At 37.1% G+C, this 14,054-nt stretch overlaps 1 protein-coding gene across 8 annotated transcripts in view; it reads left to right on the top strand.

Annotated features, from left to right (window-relative positions):
• Positions 1-14,054, top strand: part of ZNF280C (zinc finger protein 280C) — a 64,580-nt gene that overhangs the window by 37,351 nt on the left and 13,175 nt on the right. For 6 of the 8 annotated variants that reach the window (XM_082377886.1, XM_082377882.1, XM_082377880.1 and 3 more), the window contains 3 exons: positions 5,510-5,641; positions 9,495-9,787; positions 10,258-10,398. In XM_082377886.1, the coding sequence (XP_082234012.1) occupies positions 5,510-5,641; positions 9,495-9,787; positions 10,258-10,398 (566 nt within the window). The remainder of the gene's footprint in view (positions 1-5,509; positions 5,642-9,494; positions 9,788-10,257; positions 10,399-14,054) is intronic. The other 2 variants (XM_082377887.1, XM_082377885.1) reach the window with 1 other exon arrangement.

Below are 14,054 nucleotides of genomic sequence, written 5' to 3'. Positions count from 1 at the left end.
GTGGAAGCGCAGAGTCCTAACCACTGGACCGCCAGGGAATTCCCTAGCCCACTTTTTATTATGAGAAGACATGTGGTTGTCATCAGTGATCCAGGATGGTCTCTTGTAGCAGCCAGTGCAGTGACAAAGGAAACAGCAATGACACATTTCTAGATATGTGAACTATGCCAAAGAACAGTGTTTAGGTTATAACTTGTTTCTTAGATGACTTTTACCAGTTCTGCTTTTGTAATTTCTGGAATATCAGTACTAGTGCTTGCACTTTTCCCTTGAATTTTCATTTTATGCTTGCTGGTTCTTTTCCTGACACAATTAGACCATCCTTTATTTGGGCTGAAAACTTGATAGAACAGTGAGCCTATTCTTGAGTGCTTGAAAGAGCAGTCATACATTTGCCAAAATCAGAAGTCAGTGAATTTACTGAATCTGATTATGTAATCAAGTTTAGCCTCCTCACTGATCAGCTCATTACATTTCCTTATTATTGAATGCGTTATCATGGCCATTTTATTCAGCACTTGTGCTAACACTGCGTTCAGTTCCAGTCATTATATAATCATGAAATCAACTTATAGTTGTTAATTGGAAAAAATCATAAATATAGAATATCCAAATACATTCAAGATCACCTGTGTTATGGCAACATGCTTATTTTTTTATCCTGGTATGTCACCTCACTGTTAAACTCTGGCAAAATCTTTCTATTCTAGAGTTCCCCCATGTTCCATCAGATGTCAAATAGATGTTCTACTCTAAAATTGTTCCTGGAAAAAGAAATTCAGTAAATGGCTGCACTTACAAAATGAATAGTTTTTTGTTTATTTTTTAATAGGATTTTTCAGAGCTTTTAACATGCTAAAACATGCTTAAAAGATCATAAATCTCCAAGCAAGTGATATTGTATATGTTGTTCCCAAAACTTATTTGACTATTGAATCCTTTATTTGCACAAGTACATATTAAGATTTCTTGAGGAATAGAGTTTTTGAAACACTGATCTTGGTGCTCTATATTTCATCTTTTAACCTTTGATTTTGAAAGAAAGAATGAGATATAAAGCAGTAGCTCTATTTTATTATGAAGCTTTTAATGTAATTCTTTCTCTTGTGCTTTACTAAGCTCCAGAGTGAGGTGTAGATGTGGAGGGAGTAATAGATGCTTAGAAAGGTAAGAAAGAGACGGATGGGCTTGCTATGTGGACTGTGTCTCCTAAATGGTTTAACCTGATCTGTAGTCACTCTTGCTGCCGTGAGTTGTATGTCTTAACTTGCCACATATATAGGAAAGCGTTAACCCAGCGGGTCTGAGTTGCTCAAATCATGCACATTTTCAGAAGAGTCTGCTTGCATAACTAGCTCTTGGCTAACTGTGGAAACTGAGCCTTTGTTATTAATTGATGAGTGTTTTACACGCCTGGAACCTTGAGCCATGTGGTACCAGCTTTTCTAGATCTTGTGCAAAAATATGATTATGGTGAACGCCTGCTTTTCTTCTGGAGTCTGAAGATTTGGTGACTGAACCCCATGAAAAACCTGGGCTCTTAGACTCAGAGAGCTTCCCTGGAAAACAAAATAAAACAACACAAAACAAAACCAAAAAACTTCATACCTGTTGCTGCAGTTAGTTGCTGGGGGATTGATAAGCATATCCTATGCAGCTCCACTGGGAGAGGGCACTTGGAGACTGGCGCCAGTATCCTCCAGACTTCACCCAATGCACTTGTTTCCTTTATTAATCCTGTTCTGTATCCTGTCACTGTAATAAATCATAGCTGTGAGTATAACAGCTTTTAAGCCCTATAAGTCCTTCTATTGAATCATCAAACCGGGGAGTAGTCTTGGGACTACTGACACAACATGGGTGCCCAATTTTTTTGTAAGTTTGGAGTACCTAAGAGGTAGGCAGTCAGCAATCAATAGAGGAAAGACTCTATCAATAAGAAGCGTCGTCAGGCATCCTTCAAAGTATTTCAGTTTGTATATAATTGTTCACAAAAGACTCAAAAGCCATAGCTGAGCAAGATTATAAGCTTGTAATTGAGATGATATTAGGGCAATTTTAGACCATAAGAATTGTTGAGTCTGTGGCTCATTTTATTCTTTTTAAAGACTTTGGTTGTAACCTTTTCCTTAAAAGAATAGATTATTATGTATTGAGTGATTTCAGAGCTAACAATGTAGTTTGTACAACTTTTAAGAAAGGATGAAGGATTTCAGATGTGTTAAATAGCCTCATTAGATCTTTATAGTAATAACAAGCAGTTAACATATACTAATCACTTGCTGTATGACAGCCACTAGTGCTTTTACTTGCATTATCTTGTCTGATCCTTACAACCACTCTACAAAGCAGGTATGCAATCATTTCCATTTCATAGATAAGGAAACAAAGCTTTATAGAAAGTAAGTAAGTTACCTTGCCCAGTGTCACATTCTCTAATAGTTGGCAGAGCCAAAAATTGACCTAGGGCCCAAGCTTTTACCACAGAGTCATTCTTCACTGACATTAGGTCTAAAGGCAGATATTACAGAGAGTCAGAATTAGCCTTGAAAACCCTCAAATCACCCAAAAGATATAGTATCCTTGTCAAAAAGTTCAACACAATTTTTTTCTCTACCCTTGGAATAGGTCACCATTTTTTTGGTTGAACATGTTATTTAAAAAACGTACTGGGGGCTTCCCTGGTGGCACAGTGGTTGAGAATCTGCCTGCCAACGCAGGGGACATGGGTTCGAGCCCTAGTCTGGGAAGATCCCACATGCCGTGGAGCAATTAGGCCCGTGAGCCACAACTACTGAGCCTGCGCGTCTGGAGCCTGTGCTCCGCAAGAAGAGAGGCCGCGATAGTGAGAGGCCCGCGCACCGCAATGAAGAGTGGCCCCCGCTTGCCACAACTAGAGAAAGCCCTCGCACAGAAACGAAGACCAAACACAGCCAAAAATAAATAAATAAATAAAATTTAAAAATTAAAATAAAAAACGTACTGTATTATTCTCAGCACATCACAGGTATACATGCATAAGAGAGATATGAAAGACTTGAGTCCATCTAAGGGAACAGTAGGTTAATGTCCCCATCTCAGGGCTCTGGGCAAATGCTCATTGAATGGAATGGCAGACATTTTGAACTAGTTTAATTGTGCTTGCTTCTCATGTGCACTCTCTGTCAGTCTCTTGCTGCCTGCCTTACTGGTTATTTAACAAATATTTACTGTTTAATATATGCCAGGGACTGTTTTACAGAAGTGAGCAAAACAAAGTTTGTGCCCTCTGGAATTTGCATTATGGTGGCAGGGGGGAGAGAGAATGAGAATGTGTATTATGTCTGAATATATCTGTATGCCAGCTGATAATAAGTACCATAGGAAGGAAATACGTGAGGATAGGGAATGCCAGGGCTTAGGAGGTGAAAGAGTAGCTTCCGTTTTTTTATATGGGGTGGTCAAAGAAGCCTCTCCAGAGGAAATAAGGGATTAAGCCATGTGGCTATCTGGGAGCGAATGTTCCAGGCAGAGGGAACAGTAAGTAGGCAGTGAGGTGAGCATATATCTAGATGTTCAAGAAGCAACAAGGAGGCCAGTGTGGCTGGAGCATGGTAAACAAGTGGGAGGAAGAGTAGTAGGAAATGAGGTTGTAGCAATAGAATGCGGGGAAGATAGTATATGGCCTTGTAAGCCAGAGTCAGGATTTTGGAGTGTTATGGGAAGCCATTGGAGTGTTTAGGCATGTGAGAGATTATTCTGGCTGCTATGGAGAGAATAGACTGTTGGGAGGGAAGAGTGGAAACGAGAAGGTAGGAGGCTATTGTGAGAGTGCGGGTGAGTGGCTTGGACTGATCTGGTGGCAGTGGTTGGAGGTGATGACAAGTGGAAAGATTATGCTTTTGAAGGTAGAGCTAAAAGGTTTTATCAGTGGGGTGTGAGAGAAAGAGTTAAGAGTGACCAAGTTCTTCCGTCCTGAGCAGCTGCAAGAATGACGTTCCCATCTATTGAGATATTGGGAAGATTAGGGAGGGAACAGATTTTTTTTCAGGGTGGATGGGGGAAAATCTAGAGTTTAATTTTGTCCATGTTGATTTGAAGTGCATGTTAGATATCAAGTAGTGATGTTGAGTAGGCAGTTGGATGAATACTATTTAAAGTCATGAAACTGGATGAGATATAGGTACAGGTAGAGAAAAGATTTCTGGGAACTATATCTGGGGAACTTTCTGTCATGTTACCTTGCTGTCAGCTTCTTGACTGAGTTTTTTTTTCCCCCTCTTTCCCCTCTCTTGAGTACATATAGGTGAATCTGTTTATGTTGGCTGTACCTATGATATGATCCAATTAACCATACTTCTTAAGATGAAACTAAAATAGTAATACAAGTACATTATATTTACCTATTGCTTTGAACTTTGTAAGGAATTTTTATGTATCAAATGCCTGCTGTGCACCAGTAATGGCTAGGTACTTTAATGTATGTTACCTCATTTGATTTTTCCTAAATGTTTATTTATGTTTTAAATGCAAATAGTGATGAACCTGTGGAGATACAGCTTTAGAGAAAACATTTTTATATTTGTACGTTGTTCCAAATTTACAGATGAATGTACAATACATATTTTAATTGATGACAGCATATACAAAAAACTGCAGTTGCTAATATGTAGTAGAAAGAACACTAACTAGCTGTGAGCAAGTGCCTTACATCTCTCTTTGGTCCTGTTTCCTATTGGTAAGGTAATAATATGACCAGGTTTCAGAAGGAACGTAGTCAAGGAGTTCTCAAATAGTAAATTCAGATCAGTTGTTCTGATTTATGCTTCTGTAACCATAACGTCCAATATCAGTCACTAGCCACGTGCATCTATTTAAATTTAAATTAATTTAAAATTAAAATTAAATAAAATTTAAAAATCGATTTCTCTGTTGCACTTGCCACATTTCAAGAACTCAATAACCACATGTGGCAGTGGATACCATATCAGACAGTGCAGTATAGCACATTATCATCACTGTTGAAAGTTCTGTTGGACAAACACTGACATATACAACCATTTCTATAACATAACTTTCTTGGGAGTGTCTGGTTAAATTTGTTTGGTTTTAGAAAGTTCAGTTTACCAACTTGTGAAACAAATGGAAATAACAAAAATTATTTGATCTTTCCAAGAATAAAAATATAATATAGCTCATTTTCATGGTATCATATATTTGAATAGTTTATACTTCAAATTAATAATTAGATAAACTCACACTACAAATAGTATAGGACTTGTCCCATTGTAATCTAATTGATATAATTATCATATTGATTGCCTGTATGATAACAAATACTTTTGAAACTCAAATACTAATGCAAGAAGTACTTGTAAAAAATGAAATATTTTGGAATTATTTATGATAGGATGTGGTAAAATTCTGGTTTTAAAATTCTTTAGCTATTAGAATTAGCAATTTCAGGTCTCGGGATTTGTGGTGGTAGAAATTATTTTCTAATATTATTTCTAATATTTATTGTAAACAGAAGAAAGGAGTTTATCGTTGTACAAAATGCAGACTACAATTTTTGACCTACAAAGAGAAACTGGATCACAAGACCCAGCATCGGACATTTATAAAGCCTAAAGAGCTAGAAGGATTGCCTCCTGGTACAAAAGTGAGTTTTAAATATGTTGTATTTTAACATTGTATGATAATAGAAATAAACCCCTGCCTGTTTTTATCTATTCAGTATAATATTAAAAATTGACTTCTTGTTGTCATTAAAATTTTAATTTTAGGTTTTATCATTCTTATGCTTGGAAAGAAAATTTTTTATCCATTGTTTTTTGAGTTGATTGAAATGTGCTATATTGGAGCATATTCCTTTGCAGTGAGTGCAACTATATTAACTGGAGACTGAGTCATTGTGTTGTTTCAATATTCTTTTTTTTTTTAAATAAATTTATTTATTTATTTTTGGCTGTGTTGGGTCTTCGTTTCTGTGCGAGGGCTTTCTCCAGTTGCAGCGAGCGGGGGCCACTCTTCATTGCGGTGCGTGGGCCTCTTACCGTCGCGGCCTCTCCAGTTGCAGAGCACAGGCTCCAGACGCGCAGGCTCAATAGTTGTGGCTCACGGGCTTAGTCGCTCCGCGGCATGTGGGATCTTCCCAGACCAGGGCTCGAACTCGTGTCCCCTGCATTGGCAGGCAGATTCTCAACCACTGTGCCACCAGGGAAGCCCTGTTTCAATATTCTATAGTCTGGGGACTTGCCTGGTGGCGCAGTGGTTAAGAATCCGCCTGCCAACGCAGGGGACACGAGTTCGAGCCCTGGTCTGGGAAGATCCCACATGCCGCGGAGCAGCTAAGCCTATGCGCCACAGCTACTGACCCCACGCTCTAGAGCCCGTGAGCCACAATTACTGAAGCCCACACACCTATGAGCCCGTGCTCCACAACAAGGGAAGCCACTGCGATGAGAAGCCCACGCACCGCAATGAAGAGTAGCCCCCGCTCGCCGCAACTAGAGAAAGCCCGCACAGCAGCAAAGACCCAACGCAGCAAAAAAAAAAATTAATTAATTAATTATTTTTAAAAAAACCTTAACTTTAAAAAAAAATATTCTGTAGTCTGTTTTTGAGCTTTTCCAGTTGGCAGCGTACATGTCTGCTTCATCTGGTGAGGAATCATGTTTAATTTATCTTTGTGTCTCCAACATCTGTCATAATGCCTTGAATGCCGTAGTTTGTTGAAGTTGGTATTACTGAGTCTACTCTTAGAGAAGCAAATTCTCTTGATTAGCATTGCAGTGTTAAGTGAGCAAACACACATCTGACTACAAATTTCATTTTCCCTCTGCCTTATGTACATCTGTTTTCTTTGACTTCTTTTATGTAAAGTCAGCTTTTGACTATTTGCTCCAGTAGAGGGATGCACAATCCAAAGTGAAATAATTCCCAAGCATTCAGTACTTATATTTGAGTACTAAACTTTGATGTGAGTATGTCTGCTATTTGAGTTCATTAAAATAATGTAAAGCAATGCTCTGAAGCTCTAGAGGGAGAGAAGCTATCCAGTATCCTTCCCTGTAGTCCATTCATTCCATGCTGGAACAAGACATGCAGAATACTAACATAAGCAGTGCAATCCTCTCTCGTATCTTCCCTTATTAATAATAATAGTAATAATTAGTATACTATAATTATGATATTATTAATAAATGATACTAAATGTCTTGTTAGCACTTCAGAATTAAGCTTTCCATGTGCTTTTTCATACATTCTATTATTTAATCCCTGTAGCAAACCAGTGAGGTAGAGAAGGCAGGTATTATTCCCATATTACAGATGAGGCTTAGAGAGGATAAGTTACTTACTCAGGGTCACATGGCTAGGAAGAGGTAGTACTGAAATTTAACCTCAGGTCTTTTGACTCCTAGTTCAGTGCTTTTTGTATGATACCAAATATATAGGTGACTGTTTTTCATTATCAACCAATGGGTATAATCAGACATTTCTTTTTCTGAATATTAAATGAGAAATTTTATATTAGTTCCCTCTAAGAAAATTCTGAATATTATTAAATTCTCCATGCTGTATGATGAGTTGATGTAACCTCCACAGTAGTAACCTTTGCCCGAAGAACCCCCAGAGAGAGAAGGTCACATTTACTGGAGATCTGGTTTTTTTGGGGGGGTGCATTGTTGTTTTTAATTGAGGTATAGTTGATGTACAATATTATATAAGTTTCAGGTGTTAACAGTGATTCTGGAGATCTGTCTTATAGTTACCAAAGAGTAATGCATGCCTTTCCAGAGTTATTTCAGGATTTGAGATTTAAATTTTGACCTCTATATTTGCCAAAGCTGTTTAGTTATATCAGAGCATAAAATAGCCATGGAATGTGCTCTTTTGACCCATTACTATCTGTGTTAACATATAAATGCTATCAATACAAAACTAGTATTACAACAGTAAATAAATACTGAGGTAAATTTCATTTAATTGGTATGACCATTTAGAATAAATGCGAGACTTAACCTGATTGTAGTTTATACTCTGATGTTTAACTTTTTGTATTGCAGTGATTTTTTTTTTGGTAACAGCTTTATTGACATGTAATTCATATACCATATGATTCACCCATTTAAAGTATACAATTCAGTGGTTTTTAGCATATTCACAGAGTTGTGAAAACATCACTACAATCTATTTTAGAACATTTTATCACCCCCTAAAGAGACCCCATATCCATTAGTAGTCACTCCCAATTTCCCCTCCACCAGCAACAGGCAAACTTTAATCTGTTTTCCATCCCTGTTGGTTTTCCTATTCTGGACATTTCATACAAATGGAATCATACAATATGTGGTCTTTTATGACTGGTTTCTTTCACTTAGCATAATGTTTCTGAGGTTCATCCATATTGTAGCTTGTATCAGTACTTCGTTCCTTTTTAAGGCTGTATTAGTACTTGTGTATCAGTACTTTATTCTTTTTTATGGCTGGATATTATTCCATTGTATGGATATACCATATTTTATTTATTCACTCATAAGTTGATGAGCATTTGGGTTGTTTCCACTTTTTGGCTGTAATGAATAATGCTCTCATGAAAATTCATGTACAAGTTTTTGTGTGTACATTTCTCTCGAGTAGAATTGCTAGGAGTGGAACACCTAGGATTATATAATAATTCTTACGTTTAACATTTTGAAGAACTGCCAAACTGTTTTCCAAAGCTACTGCACCACTGTACGTTCCCACCAGCAATATATGAGGGCTGCAATTTCTCCACATCCTGTCAGCACGTGCTGCTACCTGTCTTTTTCATTATAGTCATTTAGTTGGTCTGAGGTGATACATTACTGGAGTTTTGATTTGCATTTCCTTAATGACTAATGATGTTGAGCATCTTTTCATGTGCTTATTTCATGTGTATATCTTCTTTGAAGAAATGTCTATTCAGATCATTTGCCCATCTGTTAATTGGGTTATTTGTCTTTTTATTGAGTTGTAAGAGTTCTTTATATATTCTGTATACAAGTCCCTTATTAGAGATATGATTTGCAAATATTTTCTCTCATTCTGTGGTTATCTTTTAACTTTCTTAATAGTGTCCTTCAAAGCACAAAAGTTTTAATTTTTACCAAGTCCATTTATCTATTCTTTCTTTGGTTGCTTGTGCTTTCAGTATCATATTTAAGAAATCATTGCCTAACCCAAGGTCATGAAGATTTACTCCTATGTTTTCTTCTAAGAGTTTTAGAGTTTTAGCTCTTACAGTCTGGTCTTTGATACATTTTGAGTTAATTTTTGTATTTAGTATGAGGTAGGGGTCCAAATTCATTCTTTTGCATGTAGATATCCAGTTGTCCCAGCACCATTTGTTGATAATACTGTTGTTTCCCTCACTGAATTGTTTTGGCATCCTTGTCAAAAACCAGTTATGGCCTGCATAATGTGTGATCTTTTTAATATTAATGTGATGCTTAATTTTCTAAAAATGTATATTGCCTTCATTTTTATAGGTTACTATTCGAGCTTCAGTTGGACCTCCTCATTCAGGGTCATCAACTACATCTTCCAAGGATACTCCAAGCACTTCTCTTCAGGTCTCACCTCCAAGGTCTACAAGTACAACTGCTGAAAATCCTACAAGAGCTAATGAAAGTAAATATAAGACAAGAAAGCCTTGTGCAGCTACGTCCACTGCAAGTAAGCAAGGTGGAGGTGCATTTGAATATAAAGCAAAAACCTATTACAAGCAAAAGCAAGAGCGCAACAGGAAGAATAAAATCAGCATAGCTTTGAAGAACTTAAGGTAATATCTTTTATTCCTGATCTACAATCCTAATTTAATATTAAATATTAAAGGTTATTTTAATATAGCTTAGCATATCACTAGATATGCACATTTACATGATAATCACTTATCTGGCATGAAGGCCAAGAAGATAATAAAAAGGTACTTTTTACAACTGCTGAACAGAACTTGAATTACTGAGTTTATTGTATAATTGTCATCTTTTACACTAATCTTATATTTTATGCTTATATCTTGTGATAGTTGAATTGTTAACGTGATCCTTTTTATTCCAAGGAAACATTAACTGGTATTAGACTTTTTTACTTATTCTAGCCTGTTGTTTCCAAGCAGATTTTCAAATTATAAGTCTCTATTTAAAGATTTAATTTAAACACCTTGGCTTCAATTAATAAAACATTAATAAGGCTTTACCTTATTTTTTTGTTTTACAATATATTTTTATCATTTTTTTCTGTCTCCATAAGGTGTCTTCAGGGAGTTCACAAGTGCATTGAGTGTCGTTCCGGAATAAAAGATTTTGCAAGCCACTTTTCAATGTATATGCACTGTAATTTTTGCAGATACAAAACAAACTGTAACAAAGGCTTTGTAAATCATATGGTGAGGTGAGTTAAACATGTACACTGCCAGTCAAAACTGCCATTCAAGATATTTGGTTTTTGAAAACAAAGCCAGTTTGTCACATCAAGGATCTAAAAAGATCTAGCAACAGGGAACTTCTAGGATATTACCCAATACTGTTTTCCAGCATAATAACTCATGAAATTAGTGGAACAAAAATTTCAAGAACAGTTAGACTAATGAAATTAGAATAGGTTTGTTAGGGAAATTATTTTTTGAAGTCTTTCAAAAAGTGGTCCATAAAATTTTAAATGTTTCCAAAATATTTATCAAATAAATACATGTAACCACGTGAGTGTTATGCACTTCAAAGCAGTCAACTTTTAGAGACTTCAGCTTTGTCAGAGACGCCAGGAACGTCATCGGTGCTCACATGCTCGCTCTCTCGCGCTCGCTCTCTCTCTCATCCATCTGTCTGTCCATTTGTCTTTCAGGCCATCTATCTTTGCATTCATTTGATGAATGTGAAATGAGGGAGTACAGGGATATTCCGGTCATGACGCTACTGTTGGAATTTCTTTTCATATATCAATTCTGTTTACATTATTTGAGCACCTACCATGTACTCTATTGCTAGAGAAAGACTTCAGAGCCCACATTACTTTCATTTGAACCTCATTGGTACTTATGCCTCCGGGATAGATTTTTTTTTAATAGACAAAAATTATTCAGATATAAATATACTAAGTTGATTATTCAGATTGAGGTAGTTCCATTTATTTTCAGTCAGAAATAAGGTATAACCAATAAAAGTGGTTTTCTTGCAAATCATAACAAGACCTCTACATTACTTTATGGTCATAGTTAACTACCACTTTCAAGGATTTGCCCACATTTTTTAATGCCTTCAGAACTTAGCTCTCAGTTGTTGTTTTTTTTCCCCTTGATGATCAGCCTGTCATCATGTTGCCTTAACTTCTTTAATGCCAGCACTTCACATCCACCTCTGAGGTGTTGTACCCCCTTCTTTACCACCATCCAGTTTTACCTCATCATATACAATATTCATTCGTTTTGAAATCTCATTACCCCAGGACTTTCAGTCTTGACCCCTCTTTCCATTCCAGCATCACCAATCCAATCGTATAGTCAGCTTCACCCTCAAGTTCATCTGTTTTGAATGTTGCTTTGTTTTTTGTTCTAGAATCCTTTACATCTTCAATCATGCTTAACCTTGCTATCCTTGACTCTCTTATCCTTTTTGATATTCCTCTATGCTCAATTCTAGACCACCAAACTGTGCTTGATTCAGTCAGCTCTGAATTCCTGATCTTTAACTTTAATGTGGTCCTGTCTTTTTAAAAATACCTCTTTGTTTTTATCTACCACATGTTTAAATCCTTTTCAGTACTGTCAAGATTTTATTCTAGTCTCTCAGTTGTTAACCTTGCCTACTAGTTACTCAGAGGTCATCCTTTTCATTTTTCCCAAGGTTAACCTCTTCCTACCTCGTTTTTTTTTCCTTCATCCAGACATTAATCTCAGAAAAAGATATGTCCTCTTTTTCAAAGTTAATCCTGCCCCTCATCTCCTCCATTTCCTCCATAATCTTATGCACCTTCATTTCATCTTTTTCTCTCTACCACATTCCTTCTGCCTGCAAATATTTTCAGGTATTTTTTTCTTTTTTAGGATGAGGGAGATTTGCCTTTACTTTGCATATTTTCTTATCTTCCTTTTACTGTCAACATTTGTAAAGAGTATTCTTTACTATCTTGTTTGTCATTTCTTTACCCTTTGTAATTTGAGTATCACCCCCATCTATCAGTTCAAGCTGCCCCTTTGAAGGTTATCAGTCATGTCCTAATCACTCAGTGTACTCACTGCTTTTCATTCTTACTCCTCCATGACTTCTTTAGAGTATTTGATACTTTCGATCACTCACTTTTGAAACTCTTCTCAATTTCTCTTAAACTATTACCACCATTTTTTTCTTGTTTGCTACTCCTCTGTTTCATTACCTTTTCTTTCTTCAGCTCTTCTTGCCTCTTTACGTTTCTTTTCTTGGTACTTCAACCACTCTCAGAGTTTTATCTTTTACCTTTCAACTGTAAATCCTTCAATTTCAATGCTGAGTTTTCCTGAGATCCAACTCTTCATCTCTAACTAGTTGATAGATATTTTCACCTTTAACTCACTGGCATTTATATAGGACACAAATAAGTCAAACATTTTTGTCTGTCTGGGATCCAAACTCTTATCACCCCAATACCCTTTAAGCTCAGTCTGTCTCCATGCATTATTTCCATAAATGTGGAGCATCACCTGGAAATAATACACTTTAAGTTTCTGAAGCCTGTGGAGTTCTCTTGATCTGCCACCATTCATCATGGCTTCCTGAAAGTCCATCTTCTATAATTTACCACTCTGCCTCACAACTACTGCAGTGGTTCTGCACCCATACCTTAGTTGTTCCAAACCAGACCACAGCCACCCTCTCTCTCAGTATACTGCTGGGGAGAATGCTGGTCTCTTATTCTGTGCCAAACACATGGCTGCCCCAATGGGGCTTTAATTCTGCCCCTAATTTCCAAGAGATTAAATTGGAAATTATCTTTGGTGTTTCTTAAACCCATGGATCATTCTGTCCTCTCCTTTCCCATTTTCCATAGGCTCCTCAACTGTCCTGTAGGACCTCTAACCCCATTCTATCCCAAAATATTCCCAATTGGCTCCAGGCTTCCTTCATAGCCTTTTTCTAATTTCCAGTTAGCCCCAACCCTGCACTGCATTGTCGTCATGCACACTGATTGCTTACTCATCGTCAGCCTCATGTAGAACTGAAATCTTCCACTTCTGCTCTTCTAAGGGCCTTGAAGCTCTCTCTGTGTTTCCCCTACTTCATTGGTGCCTTGCTTCCCTGGTTGCCTCAAGTACCTCCCCGTTAATTGGATACCCTCACTCCGACCCATGTGGACTTTTGTTATAGGATTAAGCTCTGTACATACAGAAGCTTCATTTTTCTCAGAGGTTGAGTATCTTTATTCTCAGCCCATACCAACTCTGTAATCATAGAGAAGTCAAGCCTCCCAGATTAATTAATCTTCCCCAATGTATAGTTTGTCCCATATTCAATATCTAAAGTGACTTTTCCTTATTCTTTGGAATGCCCTTCTCCTTCCCTTTCATTTTACCTTCTGTGAAGTATCTGATCACCATAGCCACTCGTAGGAATCAGTTGTTTCTTTTTGAGTTCTGTACTACTCAGCTGTTCTGCCTCATATTAAATATGTGTCTATGTCTTACCTACTTGAGAGAGCAGTTCTTTGTATTCACCATAGCACCTATTCTGAGGATTTTTTCTTGGGATTATAGGTAGCCATTCTTTGCCAATGTATACATGGTATGCTGATGATAGTTACTGTGTGTCTAAGGGTAACCATTGACTTGATGTGTTGTCTGGTTTGGGTCTGTCAGTGCAAGCTAGGGCTAGTACTTTTCAAACTTTATCTTGCATAAGAATCGTCTGAAAAACTTGTTGAAACTGATTTCTGGGCTCCACCACCAGAGATTAATTCAGTAGCTCTGGAGTGGGAGCTGAGACTTTGTATTCCTAATAAGCTCCCAGGTGATACGGATGCTGCTTGTCTATGGACCACAGTTTGAGTAATACTGTGCTACACTAATCCCAGCTAATTCT

The sequence above is a fragment of the Balaenoptera borealis genome (genome assembly GCF_965194805.1).
Source record: "Balaenoptera borealis genome assembly, chromosome: X".
Classification (NCBI taxonomy): Eukaryota; Metazoa; Chordata; class Mammalia; order Artiodactyla; family Balaenopteridae; genus Balaenoptera; species Balaenoptera borealis.
Note: the sequence above shows the minus strand (reverse complement) of the source record. Positions and strands in the feature narration are given on the sequence as shown.